The 18,467-nt window shown below is 47.4% G+C and overlaps 1 protein-coding gene across 1 annotated transcript in view; it reads left to right on the top strand.

Annotated features, from left to right (window-relative positions):
- Positions 1–207: 207 nt before the first annotated feature.
- LRRK1 (leucine rich repeat kinase 1) overlaps positions 208–18,467 on the top strand; it is a 133,212-nt gene continuing 114,952 nt past the window's right edge. The window contains exons 1-2 of the mRNA XM_043554805.1: positions 208–376; positions 5,702–5,917. Of these exons, the coding sequence (XP_043410740.1) occupies positions 5,821–5,917 (97 nt within the window). The 5' untranslated portion in view covers positions 208–376; positions 5,702–5,820. The remainder of the gene's footprint in view (positions 377–5,701; positions 5,918–18,467) is intronic.

Raw genomic sequence — 18,467 nt, forward strand, 5'->3', positions numbered from 1 at the left:
TCCAGGGTAGGAGCGGCGAATCTTGGCACCTCCGGCTTTCGGCTAGGGAAACTGAGGCAGGCCACCGTAGGGACCCCTGGCGCCCCTCGTGGGCAGAAGCAGCAGCGGCCGACCTTCACCGCGCGCGCTCTTCGCGCCGCCCGCTCACCCGCCCGCCCGCGGGCCGCAGGATTGAGGAAGTGCGTCTGGGCCCTGCCCGGCCCCGGCGCGCGCGGCCGGAGGCGCAGGGGGGCGGAGGGCAGGGGGACGGCCAGGCCCCGGCCCGCTGGAGTCCGCCCCTCCCGGCCCGCGGGCCCAGCCCCTTGTCCCAGGCGCCCGGGGCCGTGCCCCGCCGCTGCCGCCGCCGCCACCGCCGCCGCCGCCGCCGCCGCCGCAGGTAAGTGCCCGGGTCCGCACCCCGTGGGGGGGCCTCGCTGCCTCCCGCGGCGGGTCGCGGGGAGCCCGACTCCGCAGCCCAGGCCCGCGCTCCGGGCGGCCTCGTGCTCCGCCCAGGTGGCCTCTGCCCGGGGGCCCCCGAGGGTGCGGGCGCGGGCGATCTCCGTCTGGCAGCCCCACGGCCTCCCTGGCCCGCGGGGTGGGGGAGGGTGCGCGGTCCCGGAGCGGCGGGGGTGCAACCCCGATACCCCGCGCCGGACGGGGCCGGGGGAGCCGGGGCAAGAAACAAAAGTCGGAGGCTACACCAGGGCGTCTACAGGTTTCCTCCGCCTTTGGAGAGAACCTCTTCCTTCAGCCCGGCACGGGCGGAGTGTGAGCGCTCCTGTGTGCGGGCGAGTGTGAATGCGTGTGCCCAGGTTCTGGCCGATCGTGGAGTTGGGGGGACGGGGGGGGTAGGTTCTGCTGAAGGGGGCGGCCCAGCGCGCCTGCACCCCCAGAAGAGTCTACGGGACCCGCGGCTCTGCCCAGGTCCGGATAAAACCCGCCATCTCTGTGGCGGTCTCTGAGGGCCACCTTTCCTGGCAGGGGTTCGGAGACGGAGTGAGGACCGGGACGGGCCAAGAAGCGGAGCCTAGGAAGGCTGAGGCCAGAGGAAGATGGTGAGGGAGAGTTTGGGGACCTCTGGCCGGCTCCACCTGGCCCTGCACAGTTGGAGGCCAGGAAATTTTCTCCCCAAACACATCCGCAGGGGTCAGAGAGGCAGAGAAACAGGCGCCTGTAGTGAAGTGTTCAGCAAGGCTCTGAAAGAATATGCTCCTTTTAGAGTTTGGAGGTCATCCAGCGATTGTAACAAAGTACCCAGACATTAAAGGGACAAGTGGACTAGCACGATTTTGGAAAACATTAACATTAAAATGCCTTTTGTGATTTGACTTTAATTACCTTTGCTTATGTCCCTGAAGAATAAAGGAATTAAGTTAAAAACATACAAACCTCACACCTGATTTGTCCCTAAAGGAGGTTTTGGGGTCAGCCAGACTTTCCCTCCCCCAAGCTTCCACATCTCAGGGAATAGCTCCCTCCTCAACTCAGTTGCTCAGTTGCAGGGAATTCGCCCCCAGCCTGTACCTCCATCCCTTGAATTCAGTGTTAGCAAGTTCTGTTGGGTTTACCTAGGTGTCTGGGCTCAACCCTTCCTTCCCACAGTCTCGACCCTAGCCCGAAGGTATCAGCATCTCTCTCCGGTATGATTGCAATCCTCCCCTCTCCAATTCTTTATTTGACAGCCAGAGTGATTTTCTTTTTTTTTTTAATAAGTGAATCAGAATGTGATTTACTCCCAGAATGTGATTTAATGTGAATCAGTCCTCTGCTTAGAACCCTGCCATGGCTTCTCTCCTTGTGATTGGCGTGAAATCTAGGATACCTCCTTCCCCTCAGTTGATCCGGCTTCTGCCATCATCAACCACCTGGCCATTGCCCAAGCCACCCCGGCCCCCCACCAGCCACCCTGGCCCAGCTCACTCTCCAGCATGTGGCCTCTGCAGTGCTGGCCCTGGAGTCTTCACATGGCCAGCATGTTAAGCTCAGCCTCTTTCTCAACAACCCTCTCTCGCTGTCCTTCTGGAGCCTCCCCTGGTGTTGTGTTCCTTCTTCATGTATTTCATTTCTCCTTTAATTACCTGGCAGTCTCTTCTGGAGCTCCAGGGACACAGACCAGTATTGCTCACTGCTGGGTCTTCACTCCCAGAACTAAGAGATGCCCAGGACACATGGTATAGTGATGGAATGGTGAATGGACAGCCTTAATCCTTTGTGGTTTCAGACTCCTGAAGGGCTTCTGTTCCCAAACCCCTTGGGTGCTCATCTGAGATGGAGACCACACATTTCTCTGGTCTGCAGCTCCATGATATTTTGATGCTCACAAATCCATTAAACACATTTTGTAGCAAGCCAGTAACTAGTCAGGGAGACTAGCAGTGCCAAAAGGATGTCAAGGACCATGGGCCAACCATCCCTACCAGGCTTCTCATTCAAAGAAATTACTGGATAATATGAGAATTACTCACATGCTTTATTTGCAAGCATCTTCCCGGTACTGGCAATCCTTTCCAAGCCTCCTGAAAAGACAGGTGAGGAGGTGCAGGTCCTCCTATGTTTCTCTCTATTTATCCTGTGTCTGAAACTTTGTAACTGTCCCTTCCGGACCAGCTGTAAGTTTCATGAATTACATGGCAGTTCACTCCATGGAAAGGGCCCAATGAAAACATCTGTACAACGAAGGTCAAGTTCCTTTTTTTCTTTTTTCATTAAGTATTCAGGTTTATTCGTTAATGCAGGTATAAAGAACTGGCAAATGAAAATTGGTGAGGTTTTAAAGATTATTAAAATAATTATTTAAAAAAATCCTCTCGAAACTCTCTTAAGAATGTATATACACCATGATGGCAAGATAGACCTGTAACTTACAACCATGATTTGTTGCATTGATCTAAACCCAAAAGGAGCAGGAAGAAGCAAAGATCCGTTTGAGGGCAAAAATTGAGCAAAAACTGAGTTACCTCATTTTAAAACTTCTACCTTAGAGTCTAAGCCAACATACAAATTGCAATTGAAAAACTCCAGTGGTAAAAATCCTTCATTGGTAAAGTGATTTTTCAAAAGGAAACTGAAAATGAAAAGGGGAACAAAATGTGCTGGGCAAGGGTTGGCCTAAAATATTTTAACGATCTTTTTTTTTATCACTTAAAAGCATTCTATGGTAAGACACTTCTGTTTTCAGAAGGAACATCTACTAGCATTTGGATTTTGAGGTGTTGTTAGGTATATGTGGTAGCTGATTTTAAGAGGTGTTTGAAGCAGATAGGAACTGTGCCTCTTGGTTTCTGAATGTTACTGTAGGATTTGGAGCCTTTTTATTTATTTAGTTTTTTTAATGTTTATTTTTTGAGAGGGAGAGAGAGAGACAAAGCATGAGTGGGGGGAGGGGCAGAGAGGGACGGAGACAGAATCTGAAGCAGGCTCCAGGGTCTGAGCTGTCAGCACAGAGCCTGATGCAGGGCTCAAACTCACGAACCATGACCTGAGCCAAAGTCGTACGCTTAACCAAGTGAGCCACCCAGGCACCCCTGGAGCCTTTAATTTAAGATGGAGATTATTTTCGTCTTCAAGTTGATTTTCCTGTCTCAATTTGATTTTCCTAATCAGGTTTTGCAATCTACAGTGCTTTGATGGTCTCCTAAATGTTGTCCAGATTGATCATTTCTCCTTGGAATTTTTAGGCTCCCAAACTTCAGACACAGGCTTTCCTATGTATGGCTTCCTCAGACCTTTCACCCTTTAGTTCAGAAAGGTGGGGGTGCATCATTGACGAGTCCTCTGGGGCAGGCTTTCCAAGCTCTTCCTTCCCCTGCCTGTAGGAGTACAACCCACCTGGGCCAGATGCCCGATTTCCAGACTCTAAGATGAGACGGCCCCAGTGCTCTGCCCTCCAGCCTTGATGTTCTGAGCTTGTTAATCAGAGAGCAGCAGGGAGACCCTGCTGGTCTCCCAGGCCTCCCGCTGGTATTGTAGGTAAGAACCACAACTCTGGCCCTGTTGTAGAAAGTGATTCCAGAAAATTTACCTTACTTGAAATCACATAGCCACCCCAAGAGGTTCCCTGGGTGAGAGGCTACATGTCTATTTTTAACAGATGGGAAAACTGAGATACACATAAGTTTTAGCTTGAGGTCACACTGCTGATCTGTGACAGAGACAGTCCAAGCCTTTGACATCCAACCTGTGCTTTTTTCCTTTCCATATTGTCTTGGGTATGATTTATATGACCTTGATTTTTTTTTTTTTACTACACTTTATCAGTCTCCATTTCAGAGGTATCTGTCTCAGAGAATAGTTGCTAATTACTTATGTAATGGTTCTAGAAGGTTCTGAGCAGGTTCTAGAAGGTACCCTGAACAGTATGGGCACTGAGCAAGCTACCAAATAAGGCTGGAAGAGCACTGGGGCTGCCTCATCTAGAGCCTGGAAATCGGGCACCTGGTCCAGGGGGGCTGTACTCCTAAAGGCAGCAGAAGGGGGAGCTTGGCAAGTCTTGCCCCAGAGGACTTGTCCATGATAGTATAGACTCTACACCGACACTAATAGAAACACACACATTTCATATACTAATCCCCTCCCCACTGTGCAATGTATCCCATGCCAGGCCTGAGCTGGACCTGGGTCTTTCCCTCAAGGCAATGGATGTCACCTGTGTTGGGGGCACCACCCTCCCCCCAAGTTCAGTGGGAGCCCAGCATGAGAGAACCGCACTCTGCTTCAGCATTTACCACAGTTGTCCTGGTTTGGGGCCAGATAAGTCTCTGTTGTGGGTGGTGCCCTGTGCATTATAGGAAGTTCAGTAATATCCCTGACCTCTACCCACTAGTTGTCTGTAGCACCCAGACCCTGAGTTGTGATGACCAAAAATGCCTACAGACATTGCCAGATGTATCCAGGCAGGCAAAATGTGGGGCTCCTTTCTGTTATCCCCCAGGGTGCACACTGACTTGTCTTCATAACCAGTACCAATGCCTTCTGGAACCCTCACTTCAGGACTGTTGCCTGGTTGCCTCTTTGGGATTACATGCTTGCCTCTGGGCTTCTGGAAGAGCTGGTCCTGGGCAGAGGGGAAACCTTATATTGTGACCAGTTTAAAGTGCGTCTGCCCCACCCCAGCTGGAGTGTGAGCCCCTGAAAGCAGAAGCCTCGTGTAGTCATATCGACGTCGCTGTGCAATTGACAAGGGTTATGTGTTGACTAAACAATGGCTGAGCCCTTACCAGTAGGTGTCTGTCATTGTTGGGGTTTCTTAGGACTGTTTTTAAGTAGACATGATCAGCGGGGTGCAAGTTGGGGTGGGGGCAGCTCATCCTTTCACTTCCCCCACCTGACTGGGCATGGCTAGACAGATGGAATGTCAGGAATGTTGCAAGAAGAGAAATACCTGTGCGATGTATAAATAGTAAATGTATTGGGGCGCCTGGGTGGCTCAGTTGGTTAAGGGTCTGACTTTGGCTCAGGTCATGATTTCATGGTTCGTGAGTTCGAGCCCCGCATCAGGCTCTGTGCTGACTTCTCAGAGCCTGGAGCCTGCTTTGGATTCTGGGTCTCCTCCTCTCTCTGCCCCTCCCCCGCTCATGCTCTGTCTCTGTCTCTCTCTCAGAAATAAACATTTAAAAAAAAAACATTAAAAAAATAAAATAAATAGTAAATGTGTGCAGGGGTACAAGAAGGAACTTGACAATTAAGAAAAGCTTTCTGATTTTATAATGTTTTTCACCACCAGAACAAGACTGCTTTCTGCTCAGCCATGACGGCGTGTCTGTGCCTCAGTCCACCCTCCGGGCAGCGGTGGCGGCGGTGACCCTGGCCAAAACTGACTTGGAGAATAGCCACCGAGGGTTGATGGCTGGCATGTCTCGGCGACCGCCCAGCATGTACTGGTGTGTGGGTCCAGAGGGCTCAGCTGTGTGTCCAGAACGTGCCATGGAGACCCATAATGGTAAGAGCAGGGCCAGTCTCACATGCTGGGCACAACCTGCAGTTCCTGTCCTGTGGGGAGTCTAGAACCAGGGGTGTTCAACCCGTGGGTTAAAGTGAAAGTCTCATTATAAAACTTATCGTGGGATTCTCACTTAAATTCTAAACATTAGGGGGCTGTGGGCCAAAATTTATTATGGAGTCAAGGATCCTAAGAATCAGGGCATTACTTCATGTTGGTTAAAGGTTTTTTGATGGGGATTTGGTTTCATGATAAAAATGATGCATATTTATTAAAAAAGAGAGAAGTAGGAAAAAAAAAATATTGCCCAGAGTGCCACTGCCCTAAACACAAGCACTGCTACTGTCTTGAGATGTTCTCTTCTAGTCTGCTTCCTTCTGGGCTTCAGGGATTTTGTTTTAATTTTATAGTGTATAGTTTACTATCCTACTTTTTTCCTCCTAAGTTCACCAGTCACCTAGCTCGTATGATCTGGTGAAACATCTTATGTGGGAACACTGTGTAAAATGATTGACCTAGTCCTCACTCTCCTCTGGGGTGTGTGGGGATATATAGGTTGCTTCTAGTTGCTGAATCTTACCAAAACATCCCCTCCTGTTTTTACACTTAGTTTTAAGACTATTTCCTTAAAGTAGATTTGTAGGGAGATTATTAGGTTTGAACACTTTTAAGCCTCTTTGTACGTATGGCCTGATTTCCACTAGAGTTAGTTACACCACTTTTTAAAAATTTTTAATGTTTTATTTATTTATTTATTTATTTATTTATTTATTTTTAGAGAGAGAAAGAGAATGTGAGTGGTGAAAGGGCAGAGAGAGAGGGAGACAGAGAGTCCCAAGCTGGCATCACACTGTCAGCACAGAGCCCGACACAGGGCTCTATCCCACGAACCGTGAGATCCTGACCTGAGCTGAAATCAAGAGTTGGACACTCAACTGACTGAGCCACCCAGGCGTCCCTATGTGTTTTACCACTTTTAACACTATTAACACAAGTTAAGAGGATGGCAGTGACACTGCTGAGGTTTTTTTTTTATTCTTTTTATTTTATTTTATTTTATTTTCATTTCCTAATCAGTATTTTTTTAAATTTAAATCCAAGTTAGTGAATATATAGTATAATAATGGTTTCAGGAGTAGAACCCTGAACACTTACATATAACACCCAGTGCTCATCCCAGCAAGTGTCCTCCTTAATGCCCATCACCCATTTAGCCCATCCCCCACCCAGTACCCCACCAGCAACTCTCAGTTTGTTCTGTGTATTTAAGAATCTCTTATGGTTGGTGCCCCTTCTGTTTTTATATTATTTTTGCTTTCCTTCCCTTTTGTTCATCTGTTTTGTATCTTAAATTCCACATATGAGTGAAGTCATATGATATTTGTCTTTCTCTGACTGACTTATTTCGCTTAGCATAAGACACTCTAGTTCCATCCACGTTGTTGCAAATGGCAAGATTTCATTCTTTTTTATTGCTGAGTCATATTCCATTGTATGTATATACCACATCTTCTTTATCCACTCATCCATTGATGGACATTTGGGCTCTTTCCATACTTAGGCTATTGTCAATAGTGCTGCTATGAACAATGGGGTGCATGTGCCCCTTAGAATCAGCATTCCTGTATCCCTTGGATAAATACCTAGTAGTGCAATTGCTGAGTCATAGGGTAATTCTACTTTTAATTTCTTGGGGGACCTCCATACTGTTTTCCAGAGTGGCTGCACCAGTTTGCAATCCCACCAGCAATGCAAAAGAGTTCCTTTTTCTCCACATCTTCGCCAACATCTGTTGTTGCCTGAGTTGTTAATTTTAGCCATTGTGACAGGTGTGAGGTGCTATCTCATTGTGGTTTTGATTTGTATTTCCCTGAAGATGGGTGATGTTGAGCATTTTTTCATGTGTCTGTTAGCCATCTGGATGTCTTTGGAAAAGTGTCTATTCATGTCTTTTGCCCATTTCTTCACTGGATTATTTGGTTTTTGAATGTTGAGTTTGATAAGTTCTTTATAGATTTTGGATGCTAACCCTTTATATGATAGGCAGAGATACTGTTGTTAACAATAAATATTTGTTAAGTCCCTAGTACATACCAGGCACTAGATTCAGTGTTTTAGGTTGTTGAATTCTCACAATCACCTATAAAATGGATATTTACCCCCATTTTATAGCTGAGGAACTTGAGAGTAAAGAGATGTGTAGATACATGGTGAAGATCAACAATTTATAAGCGGCAGAACTGCTGTTTGAGCCGTGTCTTAACTCTAGAATTTCTCGCCCTTAAAATCTAGGCCATCGTGTAGGATATGAGAGGGCCTATATGTTGGGTTTGAGAGGGCCAGGGTGTTTGTACCCTTCATCAAGTTAGCGATCCAACAGTGCACCTGGCTCAGCAGATATTGTCCAGTTACTGGAGTGTTTTTCTTCATTGAAAATGCCCAAAAGCTAACTAGGGTGATGTTCCTGGAAGATTTCTTTGTGCATAAATCAGATTATGAAATGGGAAAAGAATTTGTTTCTTGACATTGCCCAGCACTAAATGTTCCCAGAATGTTCGACTTGCATCCTTTGAAAAGTTATTTCTCTCTTAACGACATATGTCTTTTTTTTTTCTCTCTTTTTGGCTGCTTGTTAGAAAGGTGACCTGTGACAGAACATGATACCCGCTGTTTGGGTAGCACCTCTACTTTCCAGCTCCATTATTCTACCTATCTCTCCTCTTTGCAAGGGACATTGGGGTTTACTGGGTGGGTGACTGTGGCATCTGAAAAAACCCTAGAGGGGATCTGCCCAGTCCCCTTCCTGGTCAAGAGTTGATGACCTAAATGAGTGGCTCTCTACCCTCGCCCTCAGAAACACTGGGATGTCTAAACTACCATTGGCCAGGAAGCCCCTAGGCATAAGCATTTAAAAAAAGTGTTCCACCCCCTCTTCATGATTCTAATATGCAGCTGGGACTGAGAATCAATGGGTCTAAATGGGTTGGGTGCGTAGAGCAGCACTTCCCAAATTGTAGTATATAGTTGAGTCCCCAGGCGATCTTGGTGAGCTGCGGATGCCCACTGGGTAGGTCTGGGGGCCCCCAGAGCCTGTGTTTCTAATAGGCTCCCAGGTCATGCTGATGTTCTGGTCTACCCGCCAAGTGCAAGGCTGAGATGATACTTTCTGAGGTGTCCACAGATCCCCACTGATTCTTACGGATCCTGGGGACCTGGGCCAGTGGACTCTGAACAGACATGGATCCAGCCCTGCCTCCAGGCCTGAGTTAAGACAGATAACCAGAAAATGTTCATGTGCACTGAGAGACCAAGCACTGAAACTACCCAGCCCCCATTTTTTCTTCCCTTTGAGGTCTGTCTGGACTTTACCCTTCTCCCATAGAAGGGTTCCCCACTAGCTTAGAAGAAGCAGGCTCAGAAAAGTCTTTTCTGCTCCAGGGGCCTCTTTCCCCAGTGGAATCTCAGGATTCGCCACCACCCTGCTCTGAATGAACCAGAGGACACACACAAGGGTACAGGAGCTTATGGGAGTCATGCAGCCCCCACTGGGGACTGCTCTAGGTGCTGGGGGTTGGAGGGAGGGGTTCCCCAGGGGAGGTGATGTCTTGTGAATCCCTGATGCTAAGTGAGGTGTTTACGTGAGGACAAAACACATAAACCACAGAGTTGAAGAAGATAAGAGGAAAGTGGCCTGAAGTGCATGGGCAATTCTGTCCTATGGCTCAGCATTACGGCAATTATTTTCTCTGTTAAGGAATTATAATAGTAATTGAATTCTCCTAAGGACTCCATGAAGAAGTGCAAATTTATGCCCGCACTCCCAAGGTAGAAAGGTACCACAGGTGGTTGCAGAGGAGCTGAGGGTGGGAGTCCCGCCTTGGGACCCTCAGGGACGACTTTCAGCACTCCCTTCCTGCTGGCAATGGGCTGCTTACTTGGTGGCCAGACGTCAGGCACCTTCTGGCCTCCTATAGCCACCATTGAACCCCTGTGAGAGCTGTGGAAGAATGAGGGCAGAGGAGGACACCCCCCCACTCCTTGCCTGTCCCCTCCACAGAACAGCATCACCATGGGGACCTCCATAGGATCCCACAGGCACTGGGAATGTTAAATCTATTACCTGTGGCTCTGATGTTAAATCTATTACCAGAGGCCCTGCTAATTGCATATTCGCTAGAGTGACGAGGACTTCTGTGACTGTCTTGTTTGAACCCCACAGGTTGCTTCTGACGGTGTTTTCTTTTTTTAAGTTTATATATTTATTTATTTTGAGATAGAGAGAGAGTGTGTGCGCACACAAGCAGGCGAGAGGCAGAGAGAGGGAGAGACAGAATCTTAAGCAGGCTCCATACTGTCAGCGCAGAGCCTGACGCGGGGCTCGATCTCACAGACTGTGAGATTATGACCTGAGCCAAGATCAAGAGTTGGACGCTTAACCAACCAACTTAAGCCACCCACGCGCCCCATGACTGTGTTCCTTTTCTTTTCACTGAGAGGGAAGCAGTGGGCAGACACACAATGGGATTCACACAATGTAAGGTCGGGGTTGGGGGAAGGGTGGGGGGCTTAAGGGCCTGCCTGTGGGGTTAATCGGGACTGCATTCAATTCTTAGTGCTGGGTGACCTCCACTGAGTGGCTCAACTTCTCCGAACCCTGATTCAGGCAGACACAGGATCTCAGTGGGATGTACCAATGACAGTTTATTTCTGGCCTCCACGCCAGCAGGTGGCTGGGGGGGCTCTATTGCACGGAGCTGTCTGAAGCTCTGCTTCACGTGACTCCTGTTCTTCTGAGACCAGGGGACGCTCTTCCCCTACTAATGGCAGAGATGCAAGTGGAGAAAGCAGAAGCATGCCAGGTCTCTTAAGGCCTTGGCTCAGAATGGCACGCCGTTGCCCTTGGCCAAAGCAAGTCACAGGGGAGAGCCCAAATCAAGAGCTCCATCCGTGAGGAGGCCGTGGCCAGGCTGTGGATGCAGACAGACATGAAAAATTGGTGACCGCCGTTCCATCTGCCACGATGGGAGTTGGCGGGCTTCAGTCCTTTGGAAAATCAAATGTACCTTATGTATATATTCTTATTTATTTATTTATTTATTTAAGCAGCCAGCAGAGTGCCTTCCTCCCCTGAACTCCTACCTGGAGCCTATGTAACAGCTAACAGTGAAGTTGCTTTGATGGGCAGTAGTGAGGGGTGGGCTTGGTGAATCCCACCTGTGGGTCTTCACCTTGACCCCAGAGCTCTGCAGGCCCAGTTTAAAAATATCGCGTGTTGGATTTTATTTTCACAAAGTGCAAATACACACACCAAGACCACAGCCTGAGGGCAGGTACACTCAAAGGGTAGCACAGTCACATGGAGATTACAGCCACTGCTCTGTGCTCACCTGCAGGGTTTATGTTTTCTGCACTGAACTTGTGTTCCTTTTTCTGTTTGCTTCTTGTTTGTTTGTTTGTTTGTTTGTTTGTTGTATTATGTTTGCAAGCAGAAGAATAACACTGCAATTTATTTTTAAAAGTGTTGACTTTTTAAATACCAATGTGTGCAATTAGGATCTAACTGGCAAACCTCAGCGCTCACTTTCAAGGTCAAATCCATGTCAGCTGGCCTCTTTCCTCCTAATTTCTTTCTGGAACAAATGGAATATTTGACTCCATGAGCCTGAAGCTGTACCCGCCATCTGGGTTGTTCCCCCAGCAAATGGGCTGGCTCTGTCCTGCCCACCTTCTCCCAGACCTTCTGGGATCACAGGGAGCCCTGCTTCCCCACCCCCACTCCAATCCACCTAAGGAAAATTGCCAGGAAGCAAACCAATGAGACTCTGATTATAGTCAATGTAGGAGCAGCTTGCTTTCACTCCAGAAGCTCTCTCTTTTAAAAATGCTTGGAAGAGCGGTGCCTGGGTAGCTCAATCACTTAAGCATCCGATTCTTGATTTCAGCTCAGGTCATGATTTCACGGCTCGTGAGTTTGAGCCCGGCATCAGGTTCCGTGCTGATGGTACAGAGCCTGCTTGGGATTCTCTCTCTCTCTCTCTCTCTCTCTCTCTCTCTCTCTCTCTCTTTCTCTCTCTCTCTTTCTGTCTCTCTCTCTCTTTCCCCCCTCTCTCCCTCTCTCCCTCTCTCTCTCCCTCTCTCTCTGCCCCTCCCCTGCTCGTACGCTCTCTCCCTCTCTCTCTCTCTCTCTCTCTCCAAAATAAACTTAAAAAAAAAATGGTTGGAGAATAACATACTTTGGAAATGATAAAGTTATTATGATGCCTCCAAACATAGTTTAGAAAAAGATCCAAACATTAACAAAAATCAGGAAAGAACTCACGTTTTACTTTCGGGTTTGGGGTGCTGAGGCATTTTGTATGTGTTTACAGATGTGTACGAGGTGTGTTTTTCATGTCCTTACCTGTATGGGTTGTATACCTCACCTTGTGCCTGTTTAGAATGGCTAGCCCTTCCAAAGCCCAGGAAGGTGCAAGTACTTCACCAGTTGCCCAGTGGTCCCAGGGGGTTCTGCCTGTGCCTGTCCTGTGTTTGCTCAGCACAGCTGTGTCCCAGGAAGGCTTGTTGCAACCTTATTAGCGCTGTCAGCAGTCAGCTTGCCTGAGGTTCAAGAGGAACATTTAGAAAGTGTGGAGGAGTGTAGAGTGTGTATGGATAGATCGAGGGTCAGTGAGATACTGGGCTGGGGCTGTGGGGCCATCTATGTGAACAAACACATCATTATGCATTCTTCAGCGTCTGACACCAGTCAGAGTGGAAAAACCTGTTCTGCCAGCTGAGGTGAGGCTCCCTGGAAAGTTGAGAGGTGAACAAACTTCTAGATAATTCAAGCCAAGAACTCTTGGTGAGCCTCTTCTGATCGTGGAGGGTGAGGGGGGCTTGGGCAGACGTCACTGGCGGTGGCTCACATACCCCACAGCTCTGTGAGCAGTCCTGACTTCAGCTGCCTGCCTCTCAGAGCACTGTCCTCCACTGAACCAGCATGGACCAAAGGAGGAGAAGGAACATTCCGGAAGCTCTTCAAATCCCAGGTTTTTACATAGCCGCTTTTAGCGTCCTTCTCTTTTCCTTTTGCCTTTTTCAAATCTGTATTAAAAATAGCTTCCTAAGAGCCAAGGGGTTTGCTCGAGTAGGGGCTCTCTTCTTGCCTTCCAGAAATAGAACAAGGAAACAGGCTGAAATAGGAAGTGCCACTCCAGTGGTAGTGTGCTTTCTTGGCGGGCCGCTGGAAGAGATCCTACAGGGGACAGGTCCACATTGACGTGTGCCTTCCGGAGTGGAACTGCCAGTCCGTGTGCCTGGAGGCGGTGTCCTGCTGGCGTCTGCCAGGCTGTGTGCATACCATGGGAGCCAGGAGGGCAGACAGGGCTTTGCTTGGAAGGAGACCGAGGTCTAGGGGGATGTCCCAACCTCAGCCTGGCCTCAGTGGGACCACAGCCAGCATCCAGTAAGGAATCCCTTACTCAGTGAGGTGAAGGGAAGGGAGGCCAAGCCGTGGCCCTGGGGGTGGGAGAAACGGCTGTGGGCATCCGTCCACGCGGGTAGTAGTTGACACAGCTGTGCTTCATGCCCACAAAGCCCTGCCCCACTGCAGAAAGCTCTGGATTTGATGGGGGTTTTAACATTAACCTCCGTCTGTGGCTTACATCTTCTGATTATTTGTCCAGAATACACTTGCTTACCTCTAGCAATGGGAAACTGACTACTGCTCAAATAATGCCAGCCGTTCTATGGGCAACTCTGTTCGGAAGTTTATGCGATGGGACCAGTCCTGCCTTCCTTGCATCCAGCTCCACCCACCTTGGCTGATAAGAGTCCCTTAACCCCTTTCTTGAAATAATGAAAAGCAGATATCTTGTCCTCACTCCCTGCAGATTCCTTTTTTAGGCTGAGTAAACCATCCTGCAGCCTTCAAGAGCAAGAAGCCTTCCACTTGGTTATCACTGGGATTTTGCTCCTTGGTCTGTGCACCAACATTAGGCCTTGGCCACCTGGGCCCAAGGAAAGAACTGCCTCCCACCCACTCCCTGCATCTTGTCATGGCGGCTCTTGGGAGCACCCACTCTAGGTGGCAAGAGCCTGAAGGTCACCCAGGGCCTCGGCCCCTACCCACTGCCCATCTTCCCCTACCCAACATTGGTCTTTACTCGGTTCCCTTTATGAGAGATGGGCAGGGCGGTCCCACCTGAAAGCCTTTGTGCTCACTGGGGACCAGCCAAGACCCACCTGGCATGCATTCACTGGCCAAGAGAGGGTTTTTTTTTTTCCCAGCCCTGTACCTGGGCCCCTATGGAGCCATCAGTGGCCTGTGAGCAGGAAAGTATCTGTGTAGACATTGCCAGGTCCCAGTACAGAGGAACAAGGATTTTCTTCCACCTGTCTGGTTTCCTGGTCCACATGAGTCAGAACTTGAAGCAGCCATAATTAGGGATTTTTATGAAATTCTTTAATTCTCTGGGAATAGACCCTCTGTCTGCAATAAGATATAAGTCCAAACTTTAGTGTATGGATTTCACACACATTTTCAGGAACCCTGATGAATGAAAATAGGGGGCTTCCAATATTCTTTGGAAGTCCTTTACCATCCTGGCCTCCCTTGTGTTTAGTTTGTCCAGATTCCACTTAAACATCTTGTTGTATATTGGCATTCATCATGAAGAGAGAAGAAAAAAAAAAAAGTAACACGCATCTCAAGCATCCTGAGCCCATAACCCTGATGTTATAGAAGAAATCATACATTAGCAAGGACGCCTGGGTGGCTCAGTCAGTTAAGCATCTGACTCTTGATTTCAGCTCAGGTCATGATCTCATGGTTTGTGAGTTCAAGCCCCACGTCGGGCTCCGGGCTGACAGCACGGAGCCTGCTGGGGATTCTCTGTCTCCCTCCTTCTCTTTGCCCCTCCCCTACTCGCTTTCTCTGTTCTCTCTCAAAATAAATAATACTTAAAAAAAGAATTTATGTAAAAAAAGAAATCATACACTTGTTAGAAATTATATTTTCAACTGTAAATAACTTCTTAAGATTATACTTAATTTTGCTCATTCTTACTGGGGTTGTGCTTAGCAGTCTTTATCCCACCTACCTCCATCCAACATCCAGTGGCCAGGACATGTCCCTAGGTGTTGATTGAAAATCATCCACCTGGTGGTTTCAAGAGAACCAAGAACAAAAATAACTTAATTTTGCCATCTTGAATTTATCAGAGACTTAGAGATATTTATTTTTTTTATTTTTATTTTTTTTAGAGATATTTAAAAGTATTGAAAAATTGTAGTGCATTATTTTGGATACAGAACCATGTGATAGGGTGCCAGGGTGGCTCAGTCAGTTAAGTGTCTGACTCTTGATTTCACCTCAGGTCTTGATCTCACAGTGTGTGAGTTTGAGCCCCATGTCAAGTTCTGCACTTGGGATTCTCTCTCTTTCCCTCTTTCTCTGCCTCTTCCCTGCTCACTCTCTCTCTCTCACAAAATGAATAAATTAAAAAAAAAACAAGAACCAATGTGATGATGTAAATTTGAGATTGGAATTTGAAAACAAAAGGACAAGAATTGACACTGGAAAGTTCCTTTTAGTAGCTTATTTTGGACTTGAGATGAGCACTTAAACACTGGCAGGTGACCTCAGGTGGCTTCCTACGGAGGAAGGCCAGGACAGGGCCCTCAGGCAATTCCACCTCAGCCTGGCGGTCAAGATTGAAAGGCTCCGGTGGGCAGTTGCCCATGTCTTCCTGCAGACATCACCAGCACCTCTGGGTTCAAAAGCAAAAAGCAAGCAGAGAGCCCTTGCCCCACAGTGGGCAGGAAGCACCCCAAAGTTAAGAAAAAGGTTTTTGTGTATAATTACACACATTTCTCATAGAACATTCATACAATACAGATAAAGCCACTGTACTTTTTGGTTCCTTTTCCGTCTTTTCCAAGTGATCACTGTTAACTGAGTGTGTTTCCTTCCCAGCCTCCCCCACACTTGTGCACATGCACGTGCGCGCACGCGCACACACACACACACACACACGCCATTCTTTTGTATGTGTTTCTGGTTTTACATGCATGATATTCAATTTTACATGTGTTGTGCAACGTTTTTTCCTTGAGTTGTCTTGGAGTCTTTTTCATGTGCTCATGCATAGCATGACTAGAATAAAATCTATGTAATCAGTCTTCCATTAAAGTGTCCTTAGATTATTTCTACATTTTGCTTGTTATCGTAAGAGTTATTACTGCCTGTGACCCAGCAGAATTGCAAGATCAAAGAATAAGCACATTAAAAATTATCGAAGTAATACACACCCCTGTGTAAAGAAGCGAGTGACACAGACCAGACATTAAGGCAAAGCGCCAGTGTCAACTCCCAGAAGGGCGTCTATTTCCTGTTTCTAATTCCAGTTCCTTAGGTCATTACCATTTCTCTACATAGGGAATATATGCCTGCACATCTGCTCCATCGGCTGAGCCAGTGTCCGTGGCCTGCCTGCCGTGATAAATGATTTCCTTCACTTCTGTGCCACGTCTCCCAGCTGCTTCACCCATACTGATTCTATCAGTGTTGACGCACCTTTGGGTTGCATTTGTGGTGTTCAGTGATATGTTCCCATTGCTGCGATTTGGCCCAGGGACTCAGTGTCATCCTTGCCCCGTGGGGTCCAAGGGGTGAGCACCTGTTCTCTTCTTTTTACTTCCACCCCCCATTTCTGACTCCTACTCAGAAGTCTTTGGCCCCTTGTTTATATGAAGCACATCATCCAGAAGACTCCTAGCACAGGCTTATGCAGGTGCACACAAGAGACTGGGCATTCCTGGAAGCAGGTTCACTTTGCCCTCCCTGGGTCCCAGCTGGAAATTGTCTGCCTTCAGAACTTGGAAGAGCCCGCTCTATCGTCCTCTAATGCAGTTTGATTCTCCTTGCTTTGTGGATGACTTTTGTTTTCTTCCCCCCTCCTCTGTGGCAGCTTTTAGAATCTTCCGAATGCTTGGTCTTCCGAAATCTCATCACCACAAGATGTGGGTGAGGGTCTTTTTTTCATTCATGCTGCTTGGCACTGCGTAGGCCAACTGTTTAGGCCTGGAAAATTCCTTGTATTCTCTTTGATAATATCTTCCTCCTCTGCTTTTTGTCTTTGAGGTTTGGTTTTGTTTGTTCTTCTGGAACTCCTTTTAGTTACAATAGATGTTGCTTATCTTTTCTCTCACATTTTCTGATTTTTCTTCTTCTTCTGAAAACTGTAGACATGTTTTTAAAATTTTTTTAATGTTTATTTATTTTTAAGAGAGAGAGAGAGTGTGAGCAGGGGAAGGGCAAAGAGAGAGGGAGACACAAAATCCAAAGCAGGCTCCAGGCTCTGAGCTGTCAGCACAGAGCCCAATGTGGGGCTCGAACTCATGGACTGTGAGATCATGACCTGAGCCAAAGTCAGACACTCAACCAGCTGAGCCACCCAGATGCCCCAGAAAATTTTAGAGATGTTCTTGACTTCATCTTCCATCTCCTGTACTGAAAGCTTCATTTTGGCATCCATTTGTGATTTCCGAAAACCTCTTTCCTATTCTTGGCGGTTTCTTTCATAGCATTCTGTTCCTTATGTCTGAGGTGTCTTCTTGAATTCTCCTGAGGATTGTAACTGGCATTTATTTTATTTTATTTCAATGTCCATCGTATTACTTTCTCAGCTAATTTTTAAATTGATCTCTTCTATCAAATTTATTCAAATAAATTTTTTTAAATGAATTCTAGGTAAACCAATAATTTGAACTGTGAGATCATGACCTGAGCCAAAGTCGGATGCTTAACTGACTGAGCCACCCAGGAGCCCCTTGGGGAGCTCTTTTTAATGTCCTTTGTTATCTGTGTGTCTTCTAAAGCCTGACTTCCTGTTTGTTGTACTAATTCAGCATTATTTTGTGAATAGGTATCAAGCATCTTTCTGTGGTGGACACTGTTCTAGATTCTTAGGACATAGCAGGGGTGTGGCCTCTGCACTCCTGGAGCTTGTAATTCTAGCAGGAAAAACAGACAACAAAGAACAGGAAAAATCAGAGAGTGATCCTTGATGAAGATAGCATTACAGCAACAGGAGGTACTCAAGAAACTGTGTGGCTATTTTTAATTGTTATTTGGTAAGACATCTCTGAAGAGGTGACTTTGAATTTCAGGTCTGCTTTGGTTGACCAGGAAGGAAGGGGTCACTGGAAGACTGGGAAGAAGAGAGATTTTGAAATATACTGAAAATAATATAGCATGAGGTGCCCAGCTCTCCTTCCCATGCTCCTTCATTCACTCCTTCATTCACTCCACACTGTATCAGAACCCTCTACAAACTGAGCACTGGGAAGGTGGGAAAATGTCCTCCTAATACTTCTTTTTCCTGGGGTGGGGTGGGGGGATAAATAGACTGTATGCACCACTGTCAGGAATGAAAATTAACCAGTGTGCAGGGGATGGGGGGTGATGGGCAGAGGACACATCTTTAGATCAGATGTCAGGGAAGACATCTAGAGAGATGTGGCACCTACTCAGAATCAGGTGAATGGAGGGAGGAAGTCAGTCCCATAA

Source organism: Prionailurus bengalensis, chromosome B3 (genome assembly GCF_016509475.1).
Source record: "Prionailurus bengalensis isolate Pbe53 chromosome B3, Fcat_Pben_1.1_paternal_pri, whole genome shotgun sequence".
NCBI lineage: Eukaryota > Metazoa > Chordata > Mammalia > Carnivora > Felidae > Prionailurus > Prionailurus bengalensis.